This window comes from Glycine soja, chromosome 17 (assembly GCF_004193775.1).
Source record: "Glycine soja cultivar W05 chromosome 17, ASM419377v2, whole genome shotgun sequence".
In the NCBI taxonomy this organism is placed as follows: domain Eukaryota; kingdom Viridiplantae; phylum Streptophyta; class Magnoliopsida; order Fabales; family Fabaceae; genus Glycine; species Glycine soja.
Genome location: NC_041018.1, coordinates 18,527,203 through 18,555,152, shown reverse-complemented (window position 1 = coordinate 18,555,152; position 27,950 = coordinate 18,527,203). Strand labels below are relative to the sequence as shown.

The following is a 27,950-nucleotide window of genomic DNA, read 5'->3' as shown; positions in this document are numbered from 1 at the left end:
GTAAAAACATAAATTGCACCCTTCACTTGATTTATTTTTTAGCGAAAAATACTCATTTTTGTTAGTGAAAAGAATTTGAACCACCGGCTCCTCTCCCTTTCCCTTTCTCGTAAGCCAATCTTATAACTCACCATTACTTGATTGCTTAGACTTTACTATTTGGTAAAAGTGAAATATGAAAGAAATTGAAAAGTTAAGAGTTGAGGTTAAAAATGGGAGATGCATGGGTTGAATGAATTGGTGAAGAGAGAAATAAAAAAATGTTTTACCAGAAAATCCTTCTCATGCTAAAATGGTGAGAAATAAAAAATAAAGAAGGCACTAAACAAAGTGTGCCTAATAGATATGGGAGGCACACTTTCTGTAATAATAGATTTGTGTGTTAACAATAAGTTGTTCCTTTGGGATAAATAATTGTCAAAATCGATGTATACACATTTTTTCTTGTCACAACAATAGAAGAAAATCAATTGTTTAGGCTCCCAGTTGATTATTGTGTTTTTTCCCCCTCATCATTGTATCAATACATAATCAATTGTCTACCGATAAGAAAAAAAGATGAGTTTATCAGCTGAGCCTTTGGATTGTTAGTGCCATGTCAAAGAGTATTCATTCAAACTGAAGTAAATAACCCACAAAGTTCACATTATTTTTATTTTTTTATCCATACAAATTAAATAATTTACAATATTTATATACTCTGTTCTTGTTCAATCAATTTGAATTAGAATTATTTTTTTTATTTTCATTTTTTTTCTAGCTCTAGTTGTTTTTTTGCATTTAGTTATAAAATAAAATTTAAAAAGAATATTGTAAAATAACAACTAAACATATAAGAAAATATCACAGATATATGAATATCCAAATACAATACAGAAAAAAAACTATATTTTAATAAAAGGAAGGATACAACTGTAATTTCCCTCAAGACACAATTATTTTGGCTCGAGACCCGTTCTCTCTCCAATCTTCACTCCCCAAACAGAATTCTCCGAAACAATCTCTATATATGATTCTTCCTTCCTAACCTCATGATTCTCGTTTACTCATTCCCCTCCCAACTAACCGTGACAGCATCCTTTTGCGTTTTCAACACCCTCTCAACCGTCACCTCCCGCCACGTGTCACTCCCTCATTCGCCCTCCTCCGGCGCCTGTGATCACCGCTTCCCACCGCTATCAAAACCCCCAACACCTCAACCTTTCTTCTTTTTTTTTTTTCCTTCTTCTCTTCGTCACGATTTCTATCCTCGTCGCACTTTCGAACACTGAAAATTGAGATTGCAGAAGAATATCAATGGAGATGGCTCAGGTTAAGGCACGAGCTCGAACTGCATTGGCCATGGCAGCTTCCGCAACTTCACCGAAGAGAAGAAAAATCTCCTTCGTTCAAATCAAGAGTTTGAGCAACGCTACCTCTCCGACGACGGAGGAACGAATCTCCGGCGAATCTCCGGCTTCGTGCTGCTCCAGCAACGGATCCTTCGACAACGAAAACCGAATCATCAAATCCTCAGATCTAGAGGTGAATATTATCAATAAATTATAAATTATAATGATAATTACTAATTATTATATATCAATGAATTAGTTTGATTGAACTTGCGTTTTGTCTCTCCTTAAATTGCTTCTCATTAATGTGTTGTAATAATGTAACTTAATTTTTTCAGGTTGAGAGTGCGCAAGTTGAAACATGGACGTGCAACTGCGGTGAACAACAACAACAAAAAATAAGGTCTCGAATTTTAGATTCAAAAAAGGAAAACAACAAAATAAAATAGTGATTGCAATAGTTTCAAATCTTGAATGATTCGGTTTCGTTTGAATTCAAAACGATTAAAAAGGTGTGAGTGAGTGAGTGTATCGTATCGTATGTGCAAGTCATCATCATGATTATTGTTCCTTCCTTTCAAAAAAACTAATTCTGTAACTCTCTGACATGCATGTATCAATTATGCTCATGTATATGTATATATATGCATCATCATACATATGTGCATTATTATTACACATTCTGAAAATTAACCGAAAAAAATTGTGTCGTTGCAGGAGAGAGATGAGTCTCACGCGCGAGGTGGATTCAACGGAGGAGCATATCACCAAAACCAAATCTCGCTGCGTTCCAACGGAGTCGGAGCTCGAAGATTTCTTCGCTGCTGCGGAGAAAGACATTCAGAAACGCTTCACAGACAAGTAAGATAACAATTCATTGCCATTTTTAAAATGTGAAATTAAAACTGAATTAAAAATATGGTATATATATATATATATATATATATATATATATATTTATTGATGTGTTTGGAATTTTGCATATTATATTTATTTTTGTTCATTAATCTGCAGGTATAATTATGATTTTGTGAAGGACATGCCTTTGGAGGGACAATACGAGTGGGTTAAATTGAAGTCATAAAAGTGAAAGTACCAACCTTGAAAGAAGAAGAAGAAGAAGACCGTTAATTAAAAAATCATGCCACTTGCTGACATTATTTTTACGTTAATTAATTTACTTTAGGTACTTCATTTTTTACTTCGACTTTTCGTTTTTTCACGGTAGGACTACGTTTGGTGTACAGTTAATTTTATTTTTCTTCTTCTATGGTTAAATTCCCTTTGTTATTTATTTGTGTACGGTTTATGATATAGTTATACGGAGAAAGCTAGTTCTGTGAATTCCGTTGATGGTAGTGACTGTGGCGAAAACGATTCCTATAAGGCTACAACAAAATTGTAGTCTCTCATTTTTTTTTTCCCCTTTCTTTGTGCTTTGCAAATCGCAATTTCCCCCCTAAAATTCGTGTCTCTTCTTCTTCCCCTATCCCATGACGCTAATTTACCCTTTACCCTTCTTTCCGTCTTTATCTTTCTTGTCTTTTCATTGCTTTAATTTTTTAGTGCTGTTTTGTCTTTTTCCCTTTTTTTAAACAATGGAAAAACTTTGCCTTTTGTCCCGAAACTTTCTGCGATCACTTGTATTGATGGATGGATGTTATTTCTGCGTGGATGGCGAGGTCTTTTCCATTTCCTATAATATATATTATAATAAATCGAAAGGGAACAAAACAGCACAGTGAAGAATGTTATATTATCAAGCATGGTGAAAATGGAGAAGGAGGAGGTGATGGTTATGGTTTGTCTAATTATAATAGGAAATGGGTGTGTGAGTTACAGTTACAAACATGCTTTTTTAAGGGGATTTGACAGGTTACCTTATCTTATATTATATTTACCTTTACCCCAATGTGGGAGAAGAGTGTTCCAGTTTTGGAACCAAATTCATTCCACTTTCACAAGTACAACAAAAATGGTACAAATCACAGACTACAGAGTAAAACTGGAGGATTGTTATTTCTTTCTCTTCACTTACCTTACCTCTTTCTCGCTTCTTACCCAATTAAATAAGTTACGTACACCAGATAGTACTCCCTATTGTTGTTGGTTTGGGTAAAATTCAAATTGCGAAACAGTTATTTTTTTTTTTTTTAAATCTATTCACCAGTTGGATCATGATTCATGAGATGAGGTGCGAGGGTGGTCCTGCTGCATAGCATTACAGATAGTAATGTCTCAGCGAGTTTGGGACGTTGAAAGGGAAGGAATAATGACTAGCGGCGAGCTACCTAATAATTAATATTATTGGGTCGTCGTTTTGGTTTTTACTTTGTAGTGTATCAAACCACCCTTCAATATTCACATTAGTACTTCAGCTTTCGAATCTTAATTTTAACTCACTTTATAATATTTATTGGATTCAAAATTTCCCACTAAGATTTATTATTATTTTCAGTAAAGATAAATTTATAATAATAGCATAATTAAAAAAAACTACTTTATAGTAGTCAGTAATTAATGTCTATAAATTGGTGAGTAAATAACATTTTTCTAAAAAAGACAATACATTTTAAACACTAGTTTTTTTTAATCACCATAAATAACTAGATAATATTTTTGGTTTTGGATGGGATCCCAATATATTCCTAAGTTTTCATCTTTTGAGTTGATTCGAAATTTAATCATAATCAATTTTTTCCAAAAATATATTATGCAGAAATAAAAAATTTATCTTTATTACGATTGGATGAAAATTTTAGACAAAATTGTAAAATTGGTCCTCCACTTTATCTTCAATTACAGATTTGGTCATCTTATAATTTAATTCACAAATTTGATCCCCAATTTTATAAATCCCTGTAAAATTGGTCCTGGAAGCCCGATTTGAACGTTGACCGTTAACCTCAGACGTTGACTGTCACCTGTTAATGTCACATGTCAACGTCTGAGTGGTTCTCCGTAAAGACTTCATTTTTTATAGGTAAAATTACACTTTTGGTCCTTCAGTTTTACTCTAATTTTGATTTTGGTCCCCCTATAGTTTAATTCGCACATTTGATCTCTTAGTTTTCCTGCAAAATTGATCTTTTGAATGGTTTAGCCACTGGTGCTAGAGACATGGTAGGTCTTGATAGATCTCGTACTTTTTTTTCATCGCAAGTTTTTCACTCACTTGAAACCCATTGAAAAATCACTCTTTATCTCTCTTAGTTTAACTTGGAAAAGTGGCGCATGAATCCTAACTTGGGTCTGAAATTTTCAGATCTCTTAGTTTAACAAGTTCTGTAATAACTCCCTCTTTTTTCTTTTTTTGCTTCTCCATACGATATTATGTGTATACAACTGTTTAAGTGGTCTATGTATGACGATGATATTTTTTTTTGAAATTTGAAATACAACTTCTCCAGTAATAAAATTTGGCTGAATTTATAAAGGGATTTATAAAACTGGGGGACCAAATATGTGAATTAAATTATAAGTGGACCAAAATTGAAATTGGAGTAAAATTGGGAGGCCAAAAGTGTAATTTTACCTAAAAAAAATAAAGTCTTCATAGGGAACCACTTAGACGTTAACACGTGGCATTTACACGTGACAACTAAGGTATGAAGTTAACAGTCAAATCGAACTTCCAGGACCAATTTTGTAGAAATTTATAAAACTGAGATCAAATTTATGAATTAAATTATAGGGGGATCAAATTCGAAATTAGAGATAATCTGGGAGATCAAAAGTGTAATTTTGCAAAAATTTTATGGGATTCAGCTTCTCTTATTATTTAAAAAAAAAAAAAAAAGAAATTGTGGTGCCATGTTGAGTAGCGTGGAGAGGAAGAACGTGTTTGTTCCGTACAATCTAGCGGTATCGGGGAGTGGGTATGCGCAGCACATGGGTAGAGATTCCCTGATGTGCGTGAATTTCATGATGGGTTGTGAATGCAGAGACGAAGGGTTACTTTTTCATACAAAGAAGCAGCAACAACCAATGTGCCTGAGCAATCACATTAGGTTATGCAAATAATCATTGCATAAAAATAAAAACTTATAATTATCATATCACATAGGGTATAATTCCAGTGAGATGTGCGTGGGAATATTTCATCTCCAAAAAAAAAGAAAAATCAAATTTTAAGCTTTCCCTCTCTTGCTCCATTTTCCCCACTGTATATTTCTTTGCTCTCCATTGATGGCGCTATATTGGTTTGTGGCTCCTCTAAAATAAATATATATCTGGTTTCAAATTAGATTCTCCTCACACTATTCAAAATAGAACCCCCTTATTTATAGGAGAAGTTGACTGAAATATTAGTTAGTTTGATAAAGTTAATTAACACAAACATCATTAATAAGATCAACTTTTTCAAACAAATTATACTTTACATTCATTAAAATTTCATTTGAGTCACGTTTAAAATCATACGGTACACAGGCACACACCAAAAGTATATCAGTGGCGGAGCTTGAAAAAATAAATTGGAGGGGCCAAATTATTTAATTTAAAATAAATGAAATAGAATGATTTTGATATCATCTCTCATGAATGATTTTTCTATTAAGTTTTTTTATATGAAACTAAATTTGTATGAAAATACGAAAGAAATATTTTTCTATTAAATTTTTAACAGATTTAATACCATGATATTTTTTCCAAAATCATAAAACACACACACACACACATATCAGAGAAAAAATTCACAAGAAAATTACGAACCATAAAAAAATCCATGGAAAATTAAGAAGAAAAATCTACAACAATCTAAAGATTCTGTTCAAATTTTATAAACTTTCTTGTATATAAGTGAGATATAAAAGTTACAGTAAAATGAGTTTGAAAACGTAAAAAAAGTTTTATATTATAAAAGACAATTAATTAAGGATATAGTTATTAGATAAAAAAACCTAATATTTATGTTTAAAATTAGCTATATGAGTTTTCTTTTACAATGGTAAAAGCTCGGATACCTTCAATTAAAGTGCTACTCTATACTCATTACTCATTCAACAAATTAAAATCACTATTAATTAATAAAATGTCCAAAGTATAATAAGACACCCCTCGATAAATATAAATCACTATTCAAATCACTATCTAACTCAAACTTATTTAAATTAAATTGCATTGACATTTTTTTTATCAAACCCATTAAATGATTTAATTAAAAAATTTAATTATTTTTTTAGGTTTTATTGCTCATTTGGTCCTTATAGTTTCATCATTTGAACATTTTAGTCCCTATAGTCTTAAAGTGATTTTTTTAATCTCTATAATTTACATTTTAATTTTTTTAGTCCCTGTATTTTGAAAATGATTTTTTTAGTCCTTTTAATTTCATTTTAGTCCCTATAGTTTGTAAGTAATCTTTTTAGTCTATATACTTTATATTTTAATTTCCTTTTAGTTCTTACCATCAAATATTATCAACTACAATTAACTACAAAAATATTAACAAGTATTCGTAACTAATTTATTGCAAGATAACTTATAATAAAAAATAATTGATAATGTATAACTAATTTGTAGCTAATTATTTTTATATATTTTTTTGTAGTAAGAATTAAAAGATAATTAAAATACAAATATAGGGACTAAAAAGATCATTTTCAAAGTATAAGGACTAAAAGAAAATTAAAATACAAACTATAAGGATTAAAAAAACCATTTTTAAATGATAGGGATTAAAAGAGAATTAAAATGAAAAAAGAACTAAGAAAATTACTTTCAAACTATAAGGACTAAAAGATACAAATCGTGAAACTATTGAAACCAAATCAATAATTTAACCCTTTTTTTATATATAAAATTGATTAAATTGAATGAACAGACATTCTCCTTCGGCCATTTGGCCCTTTAATTTGTCAGAGCCTTTTAGCTCAGCAATATTTCCAACTCTTTTTTCTTCATAATGGGCTTGTTATCCATTAGTCCACCCTAAACCAGGCCCCACACTATCTTTGTTTGAGTGTTGCTAGGTGCACCCAGTATTATTGTTGGTGCACCCAACACTTAATAGTAAAAGTTAAAAATACCTCTACGTAAAAGGCTAACGGATCAATTTAATCCGTAAAAACCTTACGGATCAAATTGATCCACAAGTCTTAAAAATCAACTTTGGGTTAAGTTGATCCATAAAGGGAGAAAAAAGATAAGGATAGTTTTGTTATTTTTAAAAAATGCTGGATGCACCAGCATTTGCTGGGTGCACCTAGCAACTCCCATATATTTAATCAAAATGAAGACTATTTGAATGTACTTTTGTAGTATAAATAAAAGAAATTTGCATTAGGCAAGGTGATATGATATTCGTGGTGAGTGAACAATTCAATTAACACCAATTTGGCACTCAAAAAGTTCTTTTGCATCAATCAATCAACAAACTATATGAATTTACAATGATTCTCATTCATTGACAATGTTAGAGAACAAAACTAGCTAAGCAATTTCATCAGAGGCAACTGATACTATAGACCTACTTGATCTTCCAGAAGGATCTTTCTCCAGATAACGAGTAACTAAAGCCTTTTCAGAAACATCTAGTACATCCACAGAATGATGAGTAACTAAAGCCCTTTCTGAAACGTCTTTCTCCAGAGAATGAGTAACTAGAGCTTTAACAATTTGACGAAACTTCCTTTTATAAGTTGGAAGTTTTGATATACCTCTTATCATTCCAATCATCCTGACAATGAATTGCACACTCATTAGTCAAATTCTCTAAGAATTTAATTGAAATACATTGTTACACTATCACATAAGTTGGTTGGGTGGTTAAGGAAGGGAAGGAGGAAAATGTGCTGATTCGACCTGCTATAAAAAATCTAACAAACTAATAATTAATATTTATCGAAAAAAAAAACTATCATATTAAAGTTTTATACTATTGTTAAAATTCATCGAAAACTACAAATACAAAAGAGAGACTCATTAAATAAAAAGTTACATCCGCGAAAACTTGTAATTTTCAATAAATTTCAACTAATAATAGAAAGAGTATTTAAAAGACTGTGTTGCTGTCATTTCTCTTTACAATATGTGAAAATTAAACTTGTTGTTTCTAAGGAATTAGGGAGCAGTTTTTTCTTTTTCTTTCTAGAGTTTAATGTTCGTGCACTAACAGTGTAAAATAATTTTATACTGTCATCCAATTGCAAATTATCGTTGACATAACTTAGGTAGTTATTGTGAAAGTCAACAAACTTACCATATATAACGATTTGTAATTGGATATCGGTGTAAAGTTGTTTTACACTATTAGTGCATAATTTTTTTTCTAATTTTTCTAAACTTCTTTTGAGAAGAAGGGGACACAATACAATACTCTTAAAAATAATAGCTTTTTTTTATAATAAATAAAAGTCTAAAAGAAGAAATTTCTAGTTATCTTGGAAATAGGAGAAAACAAATCCTATATACAGCCTATTTTATACTCAAGAGTGCAGCAAACACACCCTCACAAATGTGAAGTAACTGAAACACTCTAGTCACACAATAAAATTCACAAAGATTTATTCTCTAATTTATTGATCACTTACCTTCTTGAAATTCCCTCGATTTGAGCAGCTCTAAGAGCATCATGAATCATCAAACCACCATTATCCCAAGCCTCCATGCGTTGCTTGTTGCTTCCAAAGAGAACTACTTTTTCCAAGTATCTCAGTTCAGCTTCCCCCAATTTGATAACCCTTATCTGTTCCTTGAGAACCATCACAGGATTGAAGAACCAATCCAACAACTTATCCTTTGGTCTGTTTAAGTAGGTTATTTCAAAGTCATCAAGTAGCAATACACCACATGAGTTGGCTTTGATGGAGAAGACAAGTGTTTGTAGGAGTGAATAACAAGGCAAGCCAACACCAACTATGGCAGCTTCATTGTTATTCTTTCCCTTCATCCATTCATAGAGGTCAGAAGCTGTAAGTACATTAGCATCCAATAGTTCCTTGCCTCTCATCTCACAGTACCTCATCATATTTCCCCAGATCTGTACATTATGATTTAAAAACAACATAAGAGGTTTTCCTTAGATAAAATAATAAAAGAGTGTTAACAACATACTCTCCGACACACTCTTTCTAACACATTCTCTATTATTAGTTAAAATTTACTAAAAGCTACAAAATCATGAGCATGACTCACAAAATATTGTCATTTCTAATCAATTTTAACCAATAATAAAGAGTATGTTCAAGAAAGTGTGCTAGAAAGTGTATTACTAGTATTTCTAGATAATAAAATCACAACAAAAGCATAATAAGATCAGAAAGATGTCTTCTGTGTCCTAATAATATCTCACATATGGTGTTGCAATGAAGGAAATTAGCAAAAGCTTTTAGATAACAATTTTTCCTTTAGATATCTGATGACTAAAATAAGAATATACATTTATTTTAACAATTTCGTTGGTTGGCTATTCTGCAAAGTGCAGAGTCATTTTAAGGTAAATGTAGTACATCGAATAGAATATACCAACCAAAATGTCAACTTTGTAAGTTATTTAAGACAACAATAACTGTCGAAAATGAAGACATCAAAATCTTGAAACATATTTTTTCCGTTGGGCCATTAAAACAAACAAAAGATATAGATGCAGTACCACCTTGGTAATTAAACCAGAATAAAAATCCTTGAATCATGTCAAATCATGACTAGCTAAGATGATGATATTTAGTACCCTGTTTTTTCTTTCTGTTTTGTTTATATTTTTTTCTTCATTGAACAAGCTTTCTTGGTTACCCCTTTCATGTACCAAAGAGCCTATTTCTTGGTTTGACTTTGATACATAGCATCCATACAGCTACTAGTGTAATCTAAGCAAAACATTTTGATCCTAATTCCTATATTCACATTTTTCCTAATAGTGGCATGATTGAAGAGACTATTTGCTTATATTTTAAACTAAACTAATTTACAAGACAAAGAATAGCTTAGACCATTGGTGCTTGAAAGCTGCAAACACATGAAGAAACACAAAGTTCTTGATCAAAATTAGGTGAAAAACTGCTTACTTGCACCATTTTCACTTCTTGAATGGTCTCTTTAACAGATCTTGAAGGAGCTAAGCATGGCATAAGCATTGCAGGTGGCTCCATAGAAGTGTTTCCTCTCACACTGTTTCCCCTAACAGAAAACTCTGATGATTGAGAAGCCTTTTTCTTTCGATATTGGGGCCTGGCTGCAAGCAAATTGAATGCTGATGTTAACGGAAAAAACGGCGGATAGTAAAGAAGAATAATTGGGAAAATGTGTACTTTGGCAAGAATGTTCCTTCGCGAAGATAGAGCCAATCATTTGTATATTCATCAAACTCAGCAACCATAGCAATCACATAGGCTATACCTCTACGGAAAGATCTTTCCTACACCCACAGGAAGGTCAAAAGGTGAGATAAGATCAAAGGATTCAGTGAAAGTTAATGATGGACAAAAAAAGTGATCAAACTTCAAACCTGATATACTATAACAGATGCATAAAGTCCAACAAAAATGCTTGAGAAAATAGCCAACAAAATGCTGGCAATGACAACTAGTGGCCACACAAATATTGTCAAACCAGCAATGGGGATACAAACTATTTCAAGGAATGGACCTTCTCTGCTAATCAAATCATGCAAAAGTCTGAACCAGCCCTTGAAAAGCAAGTAGGGGCTCTTTACTAGAGCAATTGCAGTGAAAAGAGGAATCTCCACAACTAGCCCCATTATCCCAACAATGACACATCCGGGAACATGAATTAACCTGTAAAACAAGTTTCAAAGGTGAGTTAGGGCCGCTCCTTTCATTAAATATTTTTTTTTGGTCTAGACCACAGGTATGATCACAGGTATCCTCCCCTAGAGGCAATCTTGTTCGAGCTAGATATGATGTTTTCATTAAATATTTTGCAAATAGAAATTGTTATTCGAAACATATATAAATATGTTATCTGTTTTTACCTTTTGAGATAAAAAAAAAAAGAAGAAGCTTTTACATTGCTAGTGCATTCTATTTAAATTCAATAAATAAATGACTTTATGATTATTACCTTAGCCTTTGACGCTCATCTGAGGCAGGTGATTCACGCAGTTCTTTTAAGTAACTTGGGTATGAATGATAACACATATCTGCAAAATCCCTAACCACAGTGCAACTACCTTTGATAGTTCCCCATGTTCCATCCTGAGTTCAAAGAGGGCACACCAAATGAACTAATAACTTCTACCATAAGCAAACAGCATGCCAATAAAATTTAACAAATAAATCTTGATTATGGCAAAGATCATCTTAGAAACCTCACCACAATACAGTGAGAAAATTTCTTGGACTCATTGTCTTGTCTGAAGGCCTCAAAAGTTGAAACCCAAGGGGTGAAAAAGCCATACCCCACTCCAACAAGAACGCTTCCAGCTACGCCTAGACCCAACCACAAGCCAAACAAAGCAGGCAAAGCAATCAAAATAGCAGCTTTCATTGGTGCATCAAACATATGAATCCTGCAAAATCAAACAAATCATCCACATACATCATATCATGGGGGTTATAAGGTTGGTTTGGTGGTAAAGGGAGAAGGGAAGGGGGAAAGGTCGTGAGTTTGAAACTTTCCACTAACAAAAAATTAACAACTAATATTAATCAATAAAAAAAAACATGCATTATATCATAGAAATGCGGATTGGAATTCCATAGAGTAAAAGGGAAGGTGTAGAAAGTTTGTTACTTCAAAAGGGTGTAAAGAGTCCAAGCCACATGTGCAGGAAACAACCCCAGAATCACCCCAACGTTGCCTATAATAAGAATCAGAGCAGCAATAGGACCCACAACTATGCCTGCAGAATTTGAAGAAAAGCTCAATGACCCATCATCCAAATTCACCTCATATTCACAAGTTAAAAAGAAAGCAACAAATGAAACAGAAAAAATCAAATCTTTACAAGTCAAGATTCAATCATGAACCACAAAGTGTGCAAAAGGGTAAAAGAAAAAAGAGCACCTTTTAAAGCACCAAGGAAGAAAGCATAGAAGAACACAAAGACCACATACAAAGCCTTCATCCAACCTTCCATAGAGCTAGGAAAATCCATCATGCTAGTGAAGGATCAGTTCTTCAAGACCATGAAAACGTTTTTGTTTTGCAGCAGAGGGAAGTTGAAAGTTATATTTGAATTTGGAACGAGACTTTGAAATTTATGCATATGAAGAAAATGAATTGGCAAGTCAAAGGAAAAAAATGAGGGGTCTTCAGTCAAAACCAAATTGCAAAACGAAGAAAGAGGCGTGCGCTACAAGAAGAGGACAAAAGGAGAGAATGGAAAACCAAAACCCAACTAAAAACAAATCAATCATTCAGGATGTTGGGAACCAAAAAGTAACATAAGCACGGAAAAGTTAGGACAAATCAGAGGCTGCTGAAAGTGACGACGAAATGTATAAATAAAATGTTGTTGCTTGCTTATGCTTTTCTAGGACTACATATGCTTTGGGTTTAATATAATTTATATTTTTTTTAAAGAGTTTAATGGTCAATTTGTTTCCAAAATTATTTTAAATTGTTTAATTTGTTTTTTAAATTTTTAAAAGATTTAATTTGATCTTTAAATCTTTTAAAATGAATTAATTTAATTTTCAAATTTTTAAAAGATTTAATTTGATCTTTAAATATTTAAAAAAATTAATTTAGTTTTCAAATTTTTAAGAATTTAAGAATCAAATTGAATTATTTAAAATAATTTGGGGAACAAAGTGATTCACTTTTTAAAAACTTGATGATTGAATTAATTTTTTTTTAAAAATTTAAAAAATTAAATCAATTCATTTTTAAGAACTTGATGAATAAATTGAATTTTTAAAAAATTGAGAATCAAATTGAATAATTTAAAATAATTTGAGGACTAAATTAATTACTAAGCCTAAATAAAATATTACAGAACTAATTTATGCAAATCATAGTACTTTAGAATTTTATTAGTATGTTTTTGTTAAGAGGGAAGAGGAGTGTTATACTTTTTTTTATTATTGGTTGTAATTTATTGGAATTCACAAATTTTGATAGGTTTTATTACCTTTGGTCCTAAAGATAAGACTTTTTTTAAGATTTATTTGTCATTTTTTATAAGATTATTTTTAAGTTATCTTTTGTATTAATTATTTTTTATCAGAATGTTTTTATTTTTATTTTACAAAAATGCTATAAATTAAAAAAGATAAATGCATTCTCTCTCTTATAAGAACTGAAGAAGAAGAATAATTACCATTATTAATTAGGTAGAAAGAAAGAGATGGTGAATTAAAATAATTTCAAGGTTTTTTTTGAAAAATAATACAAATTACTAATAAATTTAAGACTTACTTATATTTTTTATCTCTCATAAATTTTTTCTTTGAGAATGATCTCTAAAATTTGAAAAATTTTGTATGAGTTTCTTATGGTTAAAAGGGATATGCTAATTGTTGATGTGGTCATTAACTTGACACGTCAACAAATTATCTATTACACCACCACATTGAATTAAGTATGACATGTAATATGATGATGCATTGTCTATCATGATATTATATTTTAATTAAATTTAATTATATATATATATATATATATATATATATATATCTATATATTAAGAATAAAAACATATTTAAGTCTAATGTTACTAATTAAATTAACCAACTAACTTTCTTAAAAAAGATGAATTAGTTAAAATAATTTCAATGAATCTCTGGTCTGATTTAGAAGAGGGATTTACTAAAATTTATTATTTTAGTCAATAATAATAAAAATGTTAGAAAAAGAATGTTTAAGAAAGAATTGTTATCATTCCTCTTTAATTAATAGATATTAGATAATATTAGATAATATAAGATACAACAAAAATTTGTTTTAATAATTAAAATAACTATAAAGACTCGATATAAGAAATTATAATTTGAAAGACTAAAACTATGTATAGACTAAAATATGAATATAAAAAATGTTGTCAAGTCTAATTGATATCACGCAACAATATAAAATTATGATTTTGTTCCTATTGGAGGAAGTAATAGTTGTCTGTTATAGTGCCTCAACAAACATGTATCTGGGGAAGATTTTCCTGTCAGAGCAATGTCAGCTAGGTATTCACATAATATCCAAAACATCACAACGCAACAAAAACTAAATAAATACAGTAACATGTTACGCTACGCAAGGCCTTACATCACTTATTTGCATATTAAGTTTTATGCAGGTCTATTATATACTTGTAAAATACTTTCTCATGACGATGATGATTTAGTATTAAAAACTAGAATCCTTCATTTATTTTTAAGAAATCAATAATTTTTATGTCAGTTGTAGATGTAATACCTGCATAGTTTATAACTTTTTTTTAGGGAAGCATAGTTTATAAACTATTAAGGTTAGTATAGCACGTAGTAGAAGGTTTTGAATAATTCGCATGAGATTTTAGATTTTAAATTCAGTGGCTATATTGTTAAAAAAATGCATTACTTTATAATAAGTAAGTTTTATTTTAAAATATTTTTTTACTGATTTTAAAATCTTAAAAACAGTTTAATTTTAATGCAAGGAAAAATAAAGTTACTATATATCATTCAACATATCATTTAATGAGCTTGATAAGTTATTAAATTTTCAGTCAAAAAACTTATTAAATAATATAACAACGCATCCTTAAACATCAGTATAAGACTTTTGAGTTCTAGTATATACCCTACTAGTACTCTGTATTTTTTTTAACAAATCAATGAACAAGAAATATTCAACGCAATCAACATTAACATATAAGAACATAAAAGCTTGATTTTTTTTTTTGTATTTAATAGTTTTTATTTTTGAAATCTTAATAAATGTTTAAGGATATTGGTTAGCACTTCATTAAAAAAATTATACTAAAAGTGAAAGCAAAATATTACTTTACTATATTATGATACTAGCAAGTTCTTCATATTTTACATATATTCATAAATTTTAATTTAAATAAAAATATGTAAAACAAAACATTATACTTATTAAATAATGACAGTATTACATATTTTAGGAAATAATTTTAAATATTTAAGATTATATTTATTATATAAAATTAAATTAAAGAGATAAGACTTTTAAATAGAGAAATAAAATTTAAAAGGAGTAAAAAAATATTAAAAATGAAATACTTCATGTAAAATCAATGTAACTTAACAAAAAAAAAAAAACAGAACAACTAATAAAATACTATAAAAGCTTAAATTATAATACCAAAAAAAAAATTAATCTTAAGTTTGTTAGCTGTCAAGCATTATCTTACCTTCAAGGTGAATTTGTATAAGTTTTGGGGGAAAAAAATATTTATGATATAAATTTTTAAAGACAAATCTTTTCAAATTTTTGAGAAACATATTAAATTATGTTATAGACATTTTCCGGGAAAATATTTATCATAAATATTTAAATGTTTTTTATTAAGTAAAAAACACAGATGAGCCATTGTCAGCCAAAATAATCTCAGCCAGCTTTACATAGTTCTCTTTAATATTTTAAAAAGATTAGCTCTATACACAAAGTCAAGGGCGATCGAGAAGGTCAAAGAGAAATTATACATAACACAAGGGATAAATCATCATACTAATATTAAAATGCCTTATTTAACAGCTGGTTTCATAATAAAGGTTAGCTGGCTTGAGTTATATCGGATTCCCTGTGTTTCTTTCATGTTTCTTCTTTTATGGGACTATGTAATGTGGATGAAATCATCTAGAAGGTGCAAGTCAAGGTTGAAAGAATGCCCCCACAAATCTCAAACTTGAAGGTGCAAGTCAATTTGGTTCCAAGTTGTGATTAGGATGGTAATGGGGAATCATGATTTGTGTTGGGATTCTTTAGAAGGAGGGATCTTAGAGAAATTTTTTAGATTTCAAAATATTGTCTTTATTTAGGAATTTGTTTCACTCGGTCAATAGAAAAAGGTCATTATCTTAGGTGAGAGTTAGTTTTATGGATAATTTTTTTAGTCACATCAATATTATTATTAGAATATAACATAAAAATATTATTTTGCAGTATTTAATAAAAAAAATGTGTTTGATTAACTGCAAAATTTGTTAAGAATTATTTTTTAAGATACGTGATTGGTTAAATTATTTTTTCCTCAAAATATATATTATAATTACTGAAATATTCTTATTATGTGAAAGATGTTATTTTTTTCCAGAAAAATTGAATTTTTAACTCTAATTTTGTGATTGCATACCTGTTGAAAAAAACAATCAGACCCCTTCAACAATTTCTATTGTGAGGAGCAGATTTGTCTATAAAGAGGAGAATTAGAGGGAAAATAAAAATATTTTGGATAAAATTTATGAGATTGATGATAAATAAAAATTGATACATTAATAAAAAAAATTGAAAATGAAAAGAATTACAGAACGTAAATGAAGGAGTTTTTTTAAGATGGGAGTATAGTAGGGGATAGAAAGATGATATATGTGTATTTTTACTAAAAAAGAATTTTTATTTCATGAGAATAAATATTTTTTGGTAAGACCGATGTTAACTTAGAATTGTTGATGTCGGTTTTATAAAAATTGATGTTAATAAAATTATATTATTTATAACAATATTATTGTGTTTTTATTTATATTAATTTTGTCTAAAATTGATGTTAATCTTACGATGTTAAATTAATAAATTTGAGTAGAGTAAATATTGATTGAAAATGAGATTATTGCTTAACTAATTAAAAAATATAGTTGGGATTAATTATTTTACTAATTCTTAACAAACATGGAATTATTTTTTTCCTCCTAAATTCTAAGGACTACAATATTTATTGGTGAAACAAATGCCCCCTAGAAGAGAAAGAGATTGTGGGAAGAAAAAAAACGTTTTTTTTTATCTAGATATTAATTTGTTTATTTAAATTAAATGATACACAAATATATTTATTTATTTATAATAATATTATACTTATAAATGTTTATATTATGATGCTAAAATTTTATACTGAGAATTATTTGAATCTAATTAATAAATATATTTATTACAAACAAATATTTTGGCTTAATATTTAATAACTGAATTCATACTTAAAATATTAATAAAATTATAGTATAAAATAAATTATTATAATTTATCTATCTATCATATGCAAAGGAAATTTGTAGTTTTTTTAAACTGTTGGATTGAAATTTTTATTTTATTATAGTTTTTGATTTGATTTAATCATATTTACCCATTGATTGAAACCTTAACATGAAAATAATGAACAATTGTTGATTTGATTTTTCCCTTAGTTTGATTATTTTTTAATACACTTATAACATATAATATTATTATAAATCTGAATAAAACTTTGATAATTACTTTTTATCATTTGAGTATTTGCTACAACTAATATATTTTTATAATCCGTTAATATTGTTTGATTATGTTAATTAAGGACAAAAATATATATATTGGAGAATTTCATAGTTAGTTAATTAATAGACTTTTTTCTGACAGGACGAAAATAATCCTAAACACCTGTAATAAGACATCTTATATAAATACAAATAGCCCATTGAGGTTAAAATAATGATTTATTTTAAATAATATTGATTTCAATAGTTTGTATATGATTTAATTAATTTTTACATTTTAAATTATTCAAAAATATTGTTTATTGATTATAATATCATAAAATTAATATTTTTTATTTACATTATAGTTTTAAAATGATTAAATTATTTTATCATCTCAGATTTTAAGATTAAAAAATATTTAAATTTAACAAGAGTTAAATCTCTTTTAAATTTTTATACATAACAAATTTCTCATACAATTTTATAAATATGTTAAATTAAATTATAAATATATGTGCGATTATAAATAAAAAAAATTGTCTCCTTAATACTCTCAATATTTTTGTTTTCTTAGAGAGCTTAATTAATTCATTATGTTTGTTTCAATAAAAAAAAAATTGATTTCATAAACAGAACATGCGTTAAAATGGAAATAAACTGTGTGAATAGAAGTGTACCTTGCTAGTAAGTCACTGGAGCAGGGAGCCACTCAAGTTGGTCTGAACGTAGTCTTTGAACCATATGGGCTTGGGCCTGCCTGAGTCGGCAAATGTTGAAAATTATTTATCGCATTTCATTATTTGCTTGAGACGTAGGGTACGCGAGACACGTCTTAATTATGTGTTCCCCTCTTAATTAATACGTCAATTTTTTAATTATTATAATTATTTCATAATAAATTTAATGACTTTTGTTAAATGATGTACAATAATAAATATATACTAGAAGGGCATAATGTGATAAAATTGGCTGAAGAATTAGTGAGTTATGTAAATTAGGTTAACAATCATGAAAACATTATATTAAATAGGTGATCAGTCTAGTCCGTATCATGACATCATTAGTCTTAGTACATAAAATAAACATTAATTTAATTAAAGAAACAAAGGAAAAAATATAAATGGGAGGAGATATTTCACATTTTTTTATTTTAAGAGAATAGAAGAAATATATATGACACACGGATTTAATCTTGAAAAATATTAAAAAGAAAAAAAGATATGTGTAATGAGAGAAAAAAAAATTTGATAACTAATAAAAAAAGAAAAAAAATATTTAACAAAATCTTTAAAATTTGGATAAAATTGGTTGATAAATATTTTACATTAAAAAATCTAATAAAATCTATTAAAATTTGTATATTTTTAAATATTAAAAGATTTTTTATAAATTATAAAATTTTTAATCGAATCATATTGAATTTTATTGTTTTTTTAAGAATTAATTTTTTTAATTAAATATTATAAAATTTATTTATATTATTTAAAATTTTTGATTGAATATCTATATTTGAATCCAATGTATTCCGTAAAGCTTTGTTGGCAACAACCTTTCACAACACGGCCAACAGAAAGACACAGCAACGAAGGTGGTGGATCCAACACTGCCAAACGTTGAACCCACAGTCTGGTTCTTTCTCTCTCATCAACCGATCAACCACCCAATACCCATCATGTAAACCTTTTTTTTTCTCTTCTGATCAAAACCAACACCACCCTCTCAACCCATTCAAAGCCTTTTCCATCTTTCTCTCTCTATTCTGTTTTCTCGCGTGAGAAGGGTTGTTGGGGTTGTGGAGGAGGATGCAAGCCAATTAATTAATCTTGCATTGCAGCCACCACTTTGGTGTTGGTGTTTCTCTAATTCATTCAGGGTTGAAATTGAGAAGGGACTTGGAAATGGTGGTGATTGATGAAAAGAACCGTGTGATTAGGAGGGATATGGTGGAGCTTTCACAACATGATCAATCTGTAACTGTGGCATATTATGGGGAGGAGTTGCATGGGGGCGTGCCTCTACCCCGCTTCTCTAGAATGTCTCCTTTAAACACGGTTTTGTTCTATCTTCTATATCTAATATTTAACAAAATGTGCCCAATTTTGCATTTTTCTTTTCCTCTATTGAGTGTATTGATTATTGGAGAACAAAGGCTTTGATGGGCATCTAGCATCTTCATTTTTTTTTTTTAAATTTTCTTAACCTTACATAGTTTCACATGACCAAGCTAGAATGAGATTCTTTTGGTTATAGCCATAGGGCTTCTCTTTTGGCCTCTTTTGTCTGAGTTGATAATGATGAGTTATAGCCATGTTACATTGTTTGCAGGATAGACAAAACAAGGGAATGGAGAATAAATACAAGCTCTTGAACAGTCCGGTAAAGCAAGTAAGATTTGGAACTTTTTTTATTTTGTATTTCTTGCCGTTGGACTTGTAGGAACTGCCTTCTTTCAATTCGTGTAATTTTTCCTGTCCTTCGTAATTTGTTTTGATAGCAAAAAGGGGGAAAATTTATAAACATTAAGCCAATAAGTTTGATTTGACAAGCAAAACGATTTTTGTTCCCTGCTGTAATGGATTGGGTTTGTATTAGATTACACCTGTAGATGTGACTACAAACCTCAAGTTGTGATGATGCAAGGGAAAAATAGTAGACAAGTGTTCTTTCTGTCTTATGGCTATTGTGATGGAAATGACTAGAAATAGTCGCAGAAAACAATGCTCTAAATTTGCTACTGCTTAAACTTTATTGATAATGATATGCAAATAACCTTTGTCTGTAAGTATTATATTTTCTTTTGATTGAGGTTTTGGCATTGCTTTACAAGTGTTTTGTAAATTTAAATCATTCACTCTTACAGAGTATACAACCTTCTCTTTGCCACATTTTTCTTGGCAGTGGCACTCCCTCCATCCCTTTTGTTGTTTCTCTATGTGCTCAAACCTTGGTTCTTACCCTAAGAATTTACTTTAACATGTATTGCTTCGTACAATTCTGATATTCCATTGGACACTATCATCTTATTTTGTTGTGCTCCATTATTTTTCACCTTTTTGAAATGACCATCTTGTAGTACTTTGCATGAATGACTATATGAATTGAATGGATTATGGCACAATTACTAGCAAATCAAAGTCTAAGTGGTCAATAATTCTAACAAAATGCTTCTACAGGCAACGCCTGCTGAAGCTCAGAAGTTTGCAAGGTAAGTAAAGCGTCATAAGTGTTGTTTAGATAATATATCCCTCCTTTATTTGAGTTAATTATGGTAAAATTGGGACATGGTATTTGCTTCCAGTTCCATTAAGGTCGCAACAGAAGGAACATCCTCTCGTGGTCAGGCAATGTCATCTGCTGTTCTTCAAGCAGAGGAAGTCCAATCAAATTTGGAAAGAGAATTCCCTAGTTTTGTGAAGTCTTTAGTTAGATCACACGTTGCTAGTTGTTTTTGGATGGTAAGCATCTCAATGGACTGTGATAAAAATACTTTTATTATAGAAACCAAATTTCAGTATGTTTTAGAGCCATGCCTTCTGACTTCTTTTTGTAGGGGCTGCCTGTGTCATTCTGTAAAAGACACTTACCGGATAAGGATACAACATTCATTTTGGAAGATGAATCTGGTAAAGAATACATGACAAAATACATTGCATGTAAGACAGGATTGAGTGCTGGATGGAGACAGTTTTCTGCTGTGCACAAATTGCATGAGGGTGATGTGGTTGTCTTCCAATTAGTGGAACCTACCAAATTTAAGGTAATAGTTTGGATTTTTTTGTTAAATGTCTCTAATGGCGATTCTACATTTCAATGGGAGTATGTTGCAAAGAAAAAAGGGTAACAATAACATATATATCACTGTTCACTAGCACTTCTGTAGTATGATTACATGTTGTGCTAGTTGCATGGATTTTAGTGTAACAGATACAATCATAATAACAAATCCAAAATTTGTAATAAATGATAAATATTAATTATAGGATCTCCTTGTTATTGGATACTAATCCCTTGGGGGTGGTCAATGTTATTGACAATATTTCCCATGGGTCCTAACTCCTACACACTATATCCAGATAATGAAAGACCGTGATCTATGGCATTAGCATATGCTTTGACACCAAAACACAGTGCTATCCATCATGAGTCACCAACTGATATGGAGGGTCTGATTACTCTCTCTCATTGTCTCTTTTAGTTTTGGTTCAGTTCAAGGGTAGATCCAATACTATCTTTTGCCTATCCTACTATAAAAGACTCAGGATTGTGGAAGATTGAGGTTATCATTTATCAACTCATAGACCTAAATTTTTCCTAAGGGATCTCATATCAAAATAGGAAAGAAAACATATAAGCTATCTCTTATCACTGTGACAAGGAGGAGTTGTAGACATGCAGAATTTTTATTATCTAGTGATTGGTGTGTTTCTGTTGGTGCCTTTTGCATGAGGTTTTACTTAGCAAACAGTTGCAACTAAAGCAAAATTTAATTAGGAGATCATATGGCAGCAATGATGACACTTAATTTGTATCAGGCTAAATTGGTACTGCTAAAATGGAAACTATTCCCTGATTGATAAGACATGAGGCTATTATCCTCTAAATCTATGCTAAAGAATGTTCAAAGTCCATGATTATGCTCAAGAATTATCTAAGATTGGGGAGAAGGGAACATTATATTCTCTTCTCTCTCCCTCTAAACTCATACTACTTATTGTAATGCTTGTTTTTCAGGTTTACATAATAAGAGCTAATAATACGAGGGAACTAGATGGAGCCTTTCTGAGTCTTGATAGTTGCATAAAACAAAAAATGGGAGGCAAGACTTGTTTCGCTATGCTTTTAATTTCTTGTATTGTATCAATAAAGAATCATCAAGGATTTATGCACTCTTTGTTTTGCTTCTTGTTCTCAGGCAATGATAATGCAGATAGTGATGATGTGGCATGTAATAACTCAAAGAGAAAACATGGTAAATCTGTCCAACAAGATGTCCAAACGAAAAAGAAGGCCAGCGCGTCAAGATTGAGACCTAAGGCAAGGCCATCAGTCGAACAATCTGAAAATGATAGTGAGGAAGCTCTCTCAGAAGTTATGGAGGGCTTTAAAATGCTCGAGTTCAATGATGTGAAAGGTTTTGAAAATTTCAGCATCATAGTTGATGGAGTACCAATAGATGCTGAATTCTCTACCGAGGTTCGAAACAAGTACTACAGGCTCTGCTGCAGTCAGCATGCCTTTCTTCATGAAAATCTCATTAAGGGCATGAACTATAAGCTGATTGCTGGAATTATATTGGAAACTGTCAACATTGCTGATGCAATAGAAGTTAGTGTGATATGTACCCCACGTGCAGAATTTTCTAACTGGGACAAAACTTTGCTTGCCTTTGAGCATTTAGGCATGGATGTTGAATTTCTAAGAGTCCGATTACGCCGGCTTGCAAGAATTGCCTATGAGAAAGATGATGCCTCTGAGACCAAAAAACACTTGGCATATAGGAATGAGTACAGTCGCGCAGACGATGAAATAAAGAACATGGAAGCCAAGCTTGAAGAATTGAAGGGAGCATGCAATGGTTTTGGTGCTTATCTTGAGAGTTTGAAGTGCAGAGCTGAAAGCAATCATATCAAGTTTCAGAAAGAGGTTGTTGCTCCTTGGTGAAACTTTATATGTTTTGCTAGAAAATGTATGTATATTTATTTTGCGTGGTCAAATACAATTATTCTGTAACCTTAGACGGAAAATATGCCTCAACTAAGATATCTATTGTAGTATATGTGCAGTTATACGAGGGGCAGTTAGCAAAGCCATTTCACTTTGCATGTTTGTTGTTGGAGGTTTTGATATAAATTAAATAATTTAAAGTCAATACATAAAGTTATTTCTAAAAATTAATGTTTTTCAGTTTAAAAAAATACTACCTTATGTATAAGAAACAAAGGACAAATCATCGAAGATCAAATGAAAATGGTCTTAAATTCAAGTTTTATTTCAAAAATGTCCTTTTGTAAATGTTGCCAACATTCATAATCCAACGAGTGAATGCACATTAAATAGAACTAACGATAAATTAAGGGAATAAAAGAATTTTAACCATGAGTAAAGTAGTTATTGTTTCTTAGAATTAGGATCAAAGAAAAATAATTTATTTTTTATAAATAAGACCAAATGTAATATAAAAGTGCTTAACTAACGAATTTAATTAAACTAATTGATAAAATCTAATTTAATTGAAGAAAATATTTCATGCGGTAGAAATAAATTAATTGAAATATAAAAATACTTTAAAGAAACATACTACTGAATCTGAACAATATACAACAAAGAATGGATGAGAATGAATAATTATAAAAATAATGATTTATAATTGAAAAATTATAACATGATAGTAATATTGAAATTATAATTATAATTGTTATACAAATAGGAACAAATACAAAGAATTAAACACTCAAATTTTTGTATGCGAACAAGTAAGAATGATATTACAATAATTATAAAATATATTTTTTTTCAAAACACATTATTGAAGAAAAACAAAATTTGTAATTCTGACTAAATTTCTAATTAAGAATTAATATATACTAATTAGTTTATGATTGTGTATTGTACTAGTGAATTTATTATATATCATCTGATCTTATTAATGTAAATTTAACTCATTTTGAAACATGCGTGAAAGCCAAGCCAAGACAAGGTGACTTGTGCGATTGCACAATTATCGTGCTAGTACATATAAAGGAAAGAATACAAAATGTGGACCCAGGTGAAAAACCAATCCTCCCTAGCATGGACGGAAAAAAAGGAGAGAGGAGATGCACTTTTTTCGTCTTGTAATGTGCATGTCCATAACAGCATCAACAATGGTAAATTTGCTAATTAAGTTAATTTTAAGGGTTCCATATTGTGACATCAACTTTTAAAACACTATAAACTTTTTACTCCAACAGTATGTAAAATTAATTTTGTATGTTATTTTTATAATAACAATTAATGTCAATTAATATAAAATTAGCTGTGTTTGTTATTTTATTGTAATGATTAAAGTGATAATTAGAGTAAAATTATGTAGGATTAATTGTGTGTTTGTTGTTATTATAATAACAATTAAGATTATCATCATTTAATATAAAAATTACTTTCAATTTTATGTATAAAAATAGATTTTTTTTTAAAATTATTATTTATTAAAAGTTAGACATTTTAAATAATTATAAAGGAAGAAGAAAAAAAATTCAGTCCTATAAGATTTTTGGATCCGTCACTTATTTGATGGTGTGGAAGAGAAAGTAATAGAAGAGAAATAAGAAGAAATATTTAAATTAAAGTAAAGAGAAAGAGGTATGAGATAATGTAAAATAATTTTAGATTATTATCTAATCACAGATCATCTTGAATTACTTTAAAAATAATTATTTTAAAAATTAATAAACTTAAACTTATCATATATAATAAATTGTTATTGGATGATCTTTACACTATTAATCTATCTCTTTTTCTCATAAATTAAAAGAATAATGATACTTAAATTACTCATAATTTTATACATCCCATCAACATCTCTCATTTCTTTTTCTTTCTTTTGATATAAATTCTATCATACCTCCCCCCTCTCTCTATATATACATATTTTACTTTCTTTATTTGGTTGATCAAATATTTTTCAAATTAATAATGTTAATAGTATGTTTATTTATGTGAAAAGATAACACGACAAAAGAAGAAAAGATGTAAAAGATACCTTTATTTTTTTCTTTTGGATTGATATCACCTAAAAAAGTTAAGGATATATTGTCCTTTTTTATTAGTACTTCTACTTTATATTTGTAATATTTATGTTATTTTATATAGATGTTTTTTTTTCCTACGCAACCAAATAAGAAGAAAGAACATGTTTTTTTATCCTTTTTTTTTCTTTTGTCTTTTTACTTTCTTTTCTAAATCAAACATATTTTTAGTGAAACTTTTATTTTTGGTAAAAAATAAAAAGTTGGTCAAACCTTATTCATGCTTTCTTAGAATCGATCATATATAGTATTGTGACTATGATGTTTATATCTTTGATAATAGAAAAAAAATAGTTGTAAGGTAAGTAGTTTTTTTATAACCATTATTGTCTAGTAAGATCTCAAGTATTTCATATAAGCACGAATTGTAAACAGAAATACCACAAGACGCGAGGAGTACTTTTCTTATCATTTAACTAAAGTGAAGTTGGCGAAGTTAGAGAATTATAGCAACTGATTCAATCAGTTGAACTTGAATCAGAAGCCACACTGATTCATAGTTTACTCTGGTTTTTACTTTAAATAAGATTTCTCAGAACTTAGAAGTTTCTTTCTAATTATAATTTCTGCTCCCTATTTATACTGTAGTTATTTTGGTGATGGTTAAAAAAATTCTTAGTCAATTTATATCTGGATGCTTTTGCTGAAAGAGATCATGTCTGATAAGTGATCATGGCAAGTCAAAACATCCATACATTTAGTTTAAAAGATCAATGTAGCAACCCAAAATAGAAAGAAAAATTAAGAAAACAAAATATGATATCGAAAAGACAAACACACATGACCACACCAAATCATATGATCACTAGACAGTTATAAGTTTAACCTGATGGGTGAAGGGAGAAGAGGAAATAAGATATAGTGAGTTTGAATTTCTCTCACTAACAAAAACTAAAAAATTAACAACTAACATTGACCTTAAAAAATCATAGGATCACTTGGGTGAGTTTTTTTAAATGCATAGGAAAGGAAGATAGGTAACAGAAAATTTATAACAATTCACAGGTCATGCTTAACCGATACTAAATCCTCTTGGACTCTTGGTGTACTTAAGCGAGTTTCTTGCCACTCATTAGCATCCTCATAAACTCATTCAAGTCTATAAAACCATCCCCATTTCCATCCACCCCCATCACCATTTTCTTGCAAGCACTAAGGCTGCAACTCTCCCCTAGGCTTTTGAGAACTTGTGATAATTCCTCAGCACTGATTTTTCCGTCGCCATTCAAATCAAACACTTGAAAAGCACTCTTGATCTCCGTCTCTTTCACCGTCTCCTCCACGTTGAACATGTCCATGAACTCTTTGAAGTCAATGAAGCCATCTCCATCAGAGTCCATGACCTGAAAAGACTCATCAGCCTCAGTGCCTTCGATTCCCCACCCCATTGTCCTCATAGCTGCTTTGTACTCTTCAAGGGTAATCTTGCCATCTTTGTTGGTGTCAAACTTGTCGAACACCAATTTCATTTCCTCCGATTTTGGTTGAATATTGCACCCTACATTTGATGTATGTTTTGATGATTTGAAGTTGTTGCTGTTTGGGGTTGGACTTTTGGGTTGAGAAGAGGAGTGCCCCAAAGGGCTGCTACTATGAAATTGAAGGAAACTCAAATTCGACATGGTCTATGTTTTCTGACTAAGATACTGAAGATATACAGATATATTTGGCTTCAAGATTGCTTCTACTAAGGTTATGGTTTGCATGTATATATAATAAGGCTATAAGCTATAAGGTTTTTATTTCTGAGAGAAGTAGTAGAATTGGAATTGTGTACATTCTAATTAAAGCGTTGAGGTCATTTCTTACTTTTCGGTTAACTCAACACCAAAGTGAGACATAAAATATAAATTAAGACAGATTTTTGTATTACTTTAAAAAAAATTATTTGTAAATCCTTATAAATAATATGTGTGATATTTTTTACTTTAAAAAAATAATAATAAATATTGATAGGTTTATATTTAAATTTTAGTTATTTTATCGATGGGTCAATATTACATTTTTGGATTAGATTTTTTTATTTTATTGATAGACACAAAGCTAGGATGGTAAAATTCAAAAGAAAGTTTCGGTGGAAAGCATTGATTGATCGTGGTTCACTAAACATGGTGGTGGAAAAAGATGATTCTTTGTGGTTCAAGTTCAATGAAGTGCATCTTTGAGGTTGATTCTATATCCTCTTCTTGGGAAACCGCGTATTGACCATTATGTCCCACTCACAAAGTTAAATCATCCTATCTTTCCTATGTCACATACCGTGTATCAAGCGACAAAAATTAAAAGCTTAGTCAATCGTGATTCGACTTCTTTCAGTAACAGCTAATAAATCAGTTAGGTTTCACACAATAATGCAAGTTTTAGTTATGCATTCTTTCAACAATGGTTGAAAAGTGTCTAAAAGGAAAGGCAGAGGTTGAGGAAGCATCCTAATAATGGTTGGAAATACTCGTTGTCTTTTTCTAAATGATAATGACTCATATTGGTTGTAAGCACTAATATTGACACCAATTCCATAGGCACGAGGATGTCCTATTTTGTTTGGG

At 29.9% G+C, this 27,950-nt stretch overlaps 4 protein-coding genes across 4 annotated transcripts; 2 read left to right on the top strand and 2 right to left on the bottom strand.

The window, feature by feature from the left end:
• The first annotated feature begins 947 nt into the window (after positions 1-947).
• Positions 948-2,689, top strand: LOC114392641 (cyclin-dependent kinase inhibitor 7-like). The gene is made up of 4 exons (XM_028353850.1): positions 948-1,524; positions 1,670-1,734; positions 2,049-2,192; positions 2,346-2,689. Exons 1-4 carry the CDS (start codon positions 1,297-1,299, stop codon positions 2,413-2,415), a joined length of 507 nt encoding a protein of 168 aa, XP_028209651.1. The 5' UTR covers positions 948-1,296; the 3' UTR covers positions 2,416-2,689.
• A 4,905-nt stretch (positions 2,690-7,594) lies between these two features.
• Positions 7,595-12,667, bottom strand: LOC114392122 (uncharacterized membrane protein At3g27390). The gene is made up of 9 exons (XM_028353157.1): positions 12,297-12,667; positions 12,024-12,132; positions 11,604-11,799; positions 11,352-11,485; positions 10,777-11,065; positions 10,580-10,686; positions 10,337-10,499; positions 8,864-9,312; positions 7,595-8,010 (listed from the first exon to the last, which is right to left on the bottom strand). The coding sequence occupies exons 1-9, from the start codon at positions 12,388-12,390 to the stop codon at positions 7,764-7,766; spliced, it is 1,788 nt and encodes a 595-aa protein (XP_028208958.1). The 5' UTR covers positions 12,391-12,667; the 3' UTR covers positions 7,595-7,763.
• Positions 12,668-19,151: 6,484 nt separating this feature from the next.
• On the top strand, positions 19,152-23,427 carry LOC114394057 (B3 domain-containing protein Os01g0234100-like). The gene is made up of 7 exons (XM_028355608.1): positions 19,152-19,668; positions 19,943-20,002; positions 20,791-20,822; positions 20,916-21,072; positions 21,168-21,374; positions 22,349-22,433; positions 22,530-23,427. The coding sequence occupies exons 1-7, from the start codon at positions 19,516-19,518 to the stop codon at positions 23,276-23,278; spliced, it is 1,443 nt and encodes a 480-aa protein (XP_028211409.1). The 5' UTR covers positions 19,152-19,515; the 3' UTR covers positions 23,279-23,427.
• Positions 23,428-26,077: 2,650 nt separating this feature from the next.
• Positions 26,078-27,159, bottom strand: LOC114392588 (calmodulin-like protein 1). Its single transcript, XM_028353777.1, has one exon. It carries the CDS (start codon positions 27,024-27,026, stop codon positions 26,454-26,456), a length of 573 nt encoding a protein of 190 aa, XP_028209578.1. The 5' UTR covers positions 27,027-27,159; the 3' UTR covers positions 26,078-26,453.
• Positions 27,160-27,950: the final 791 nt, after the last annotated feature.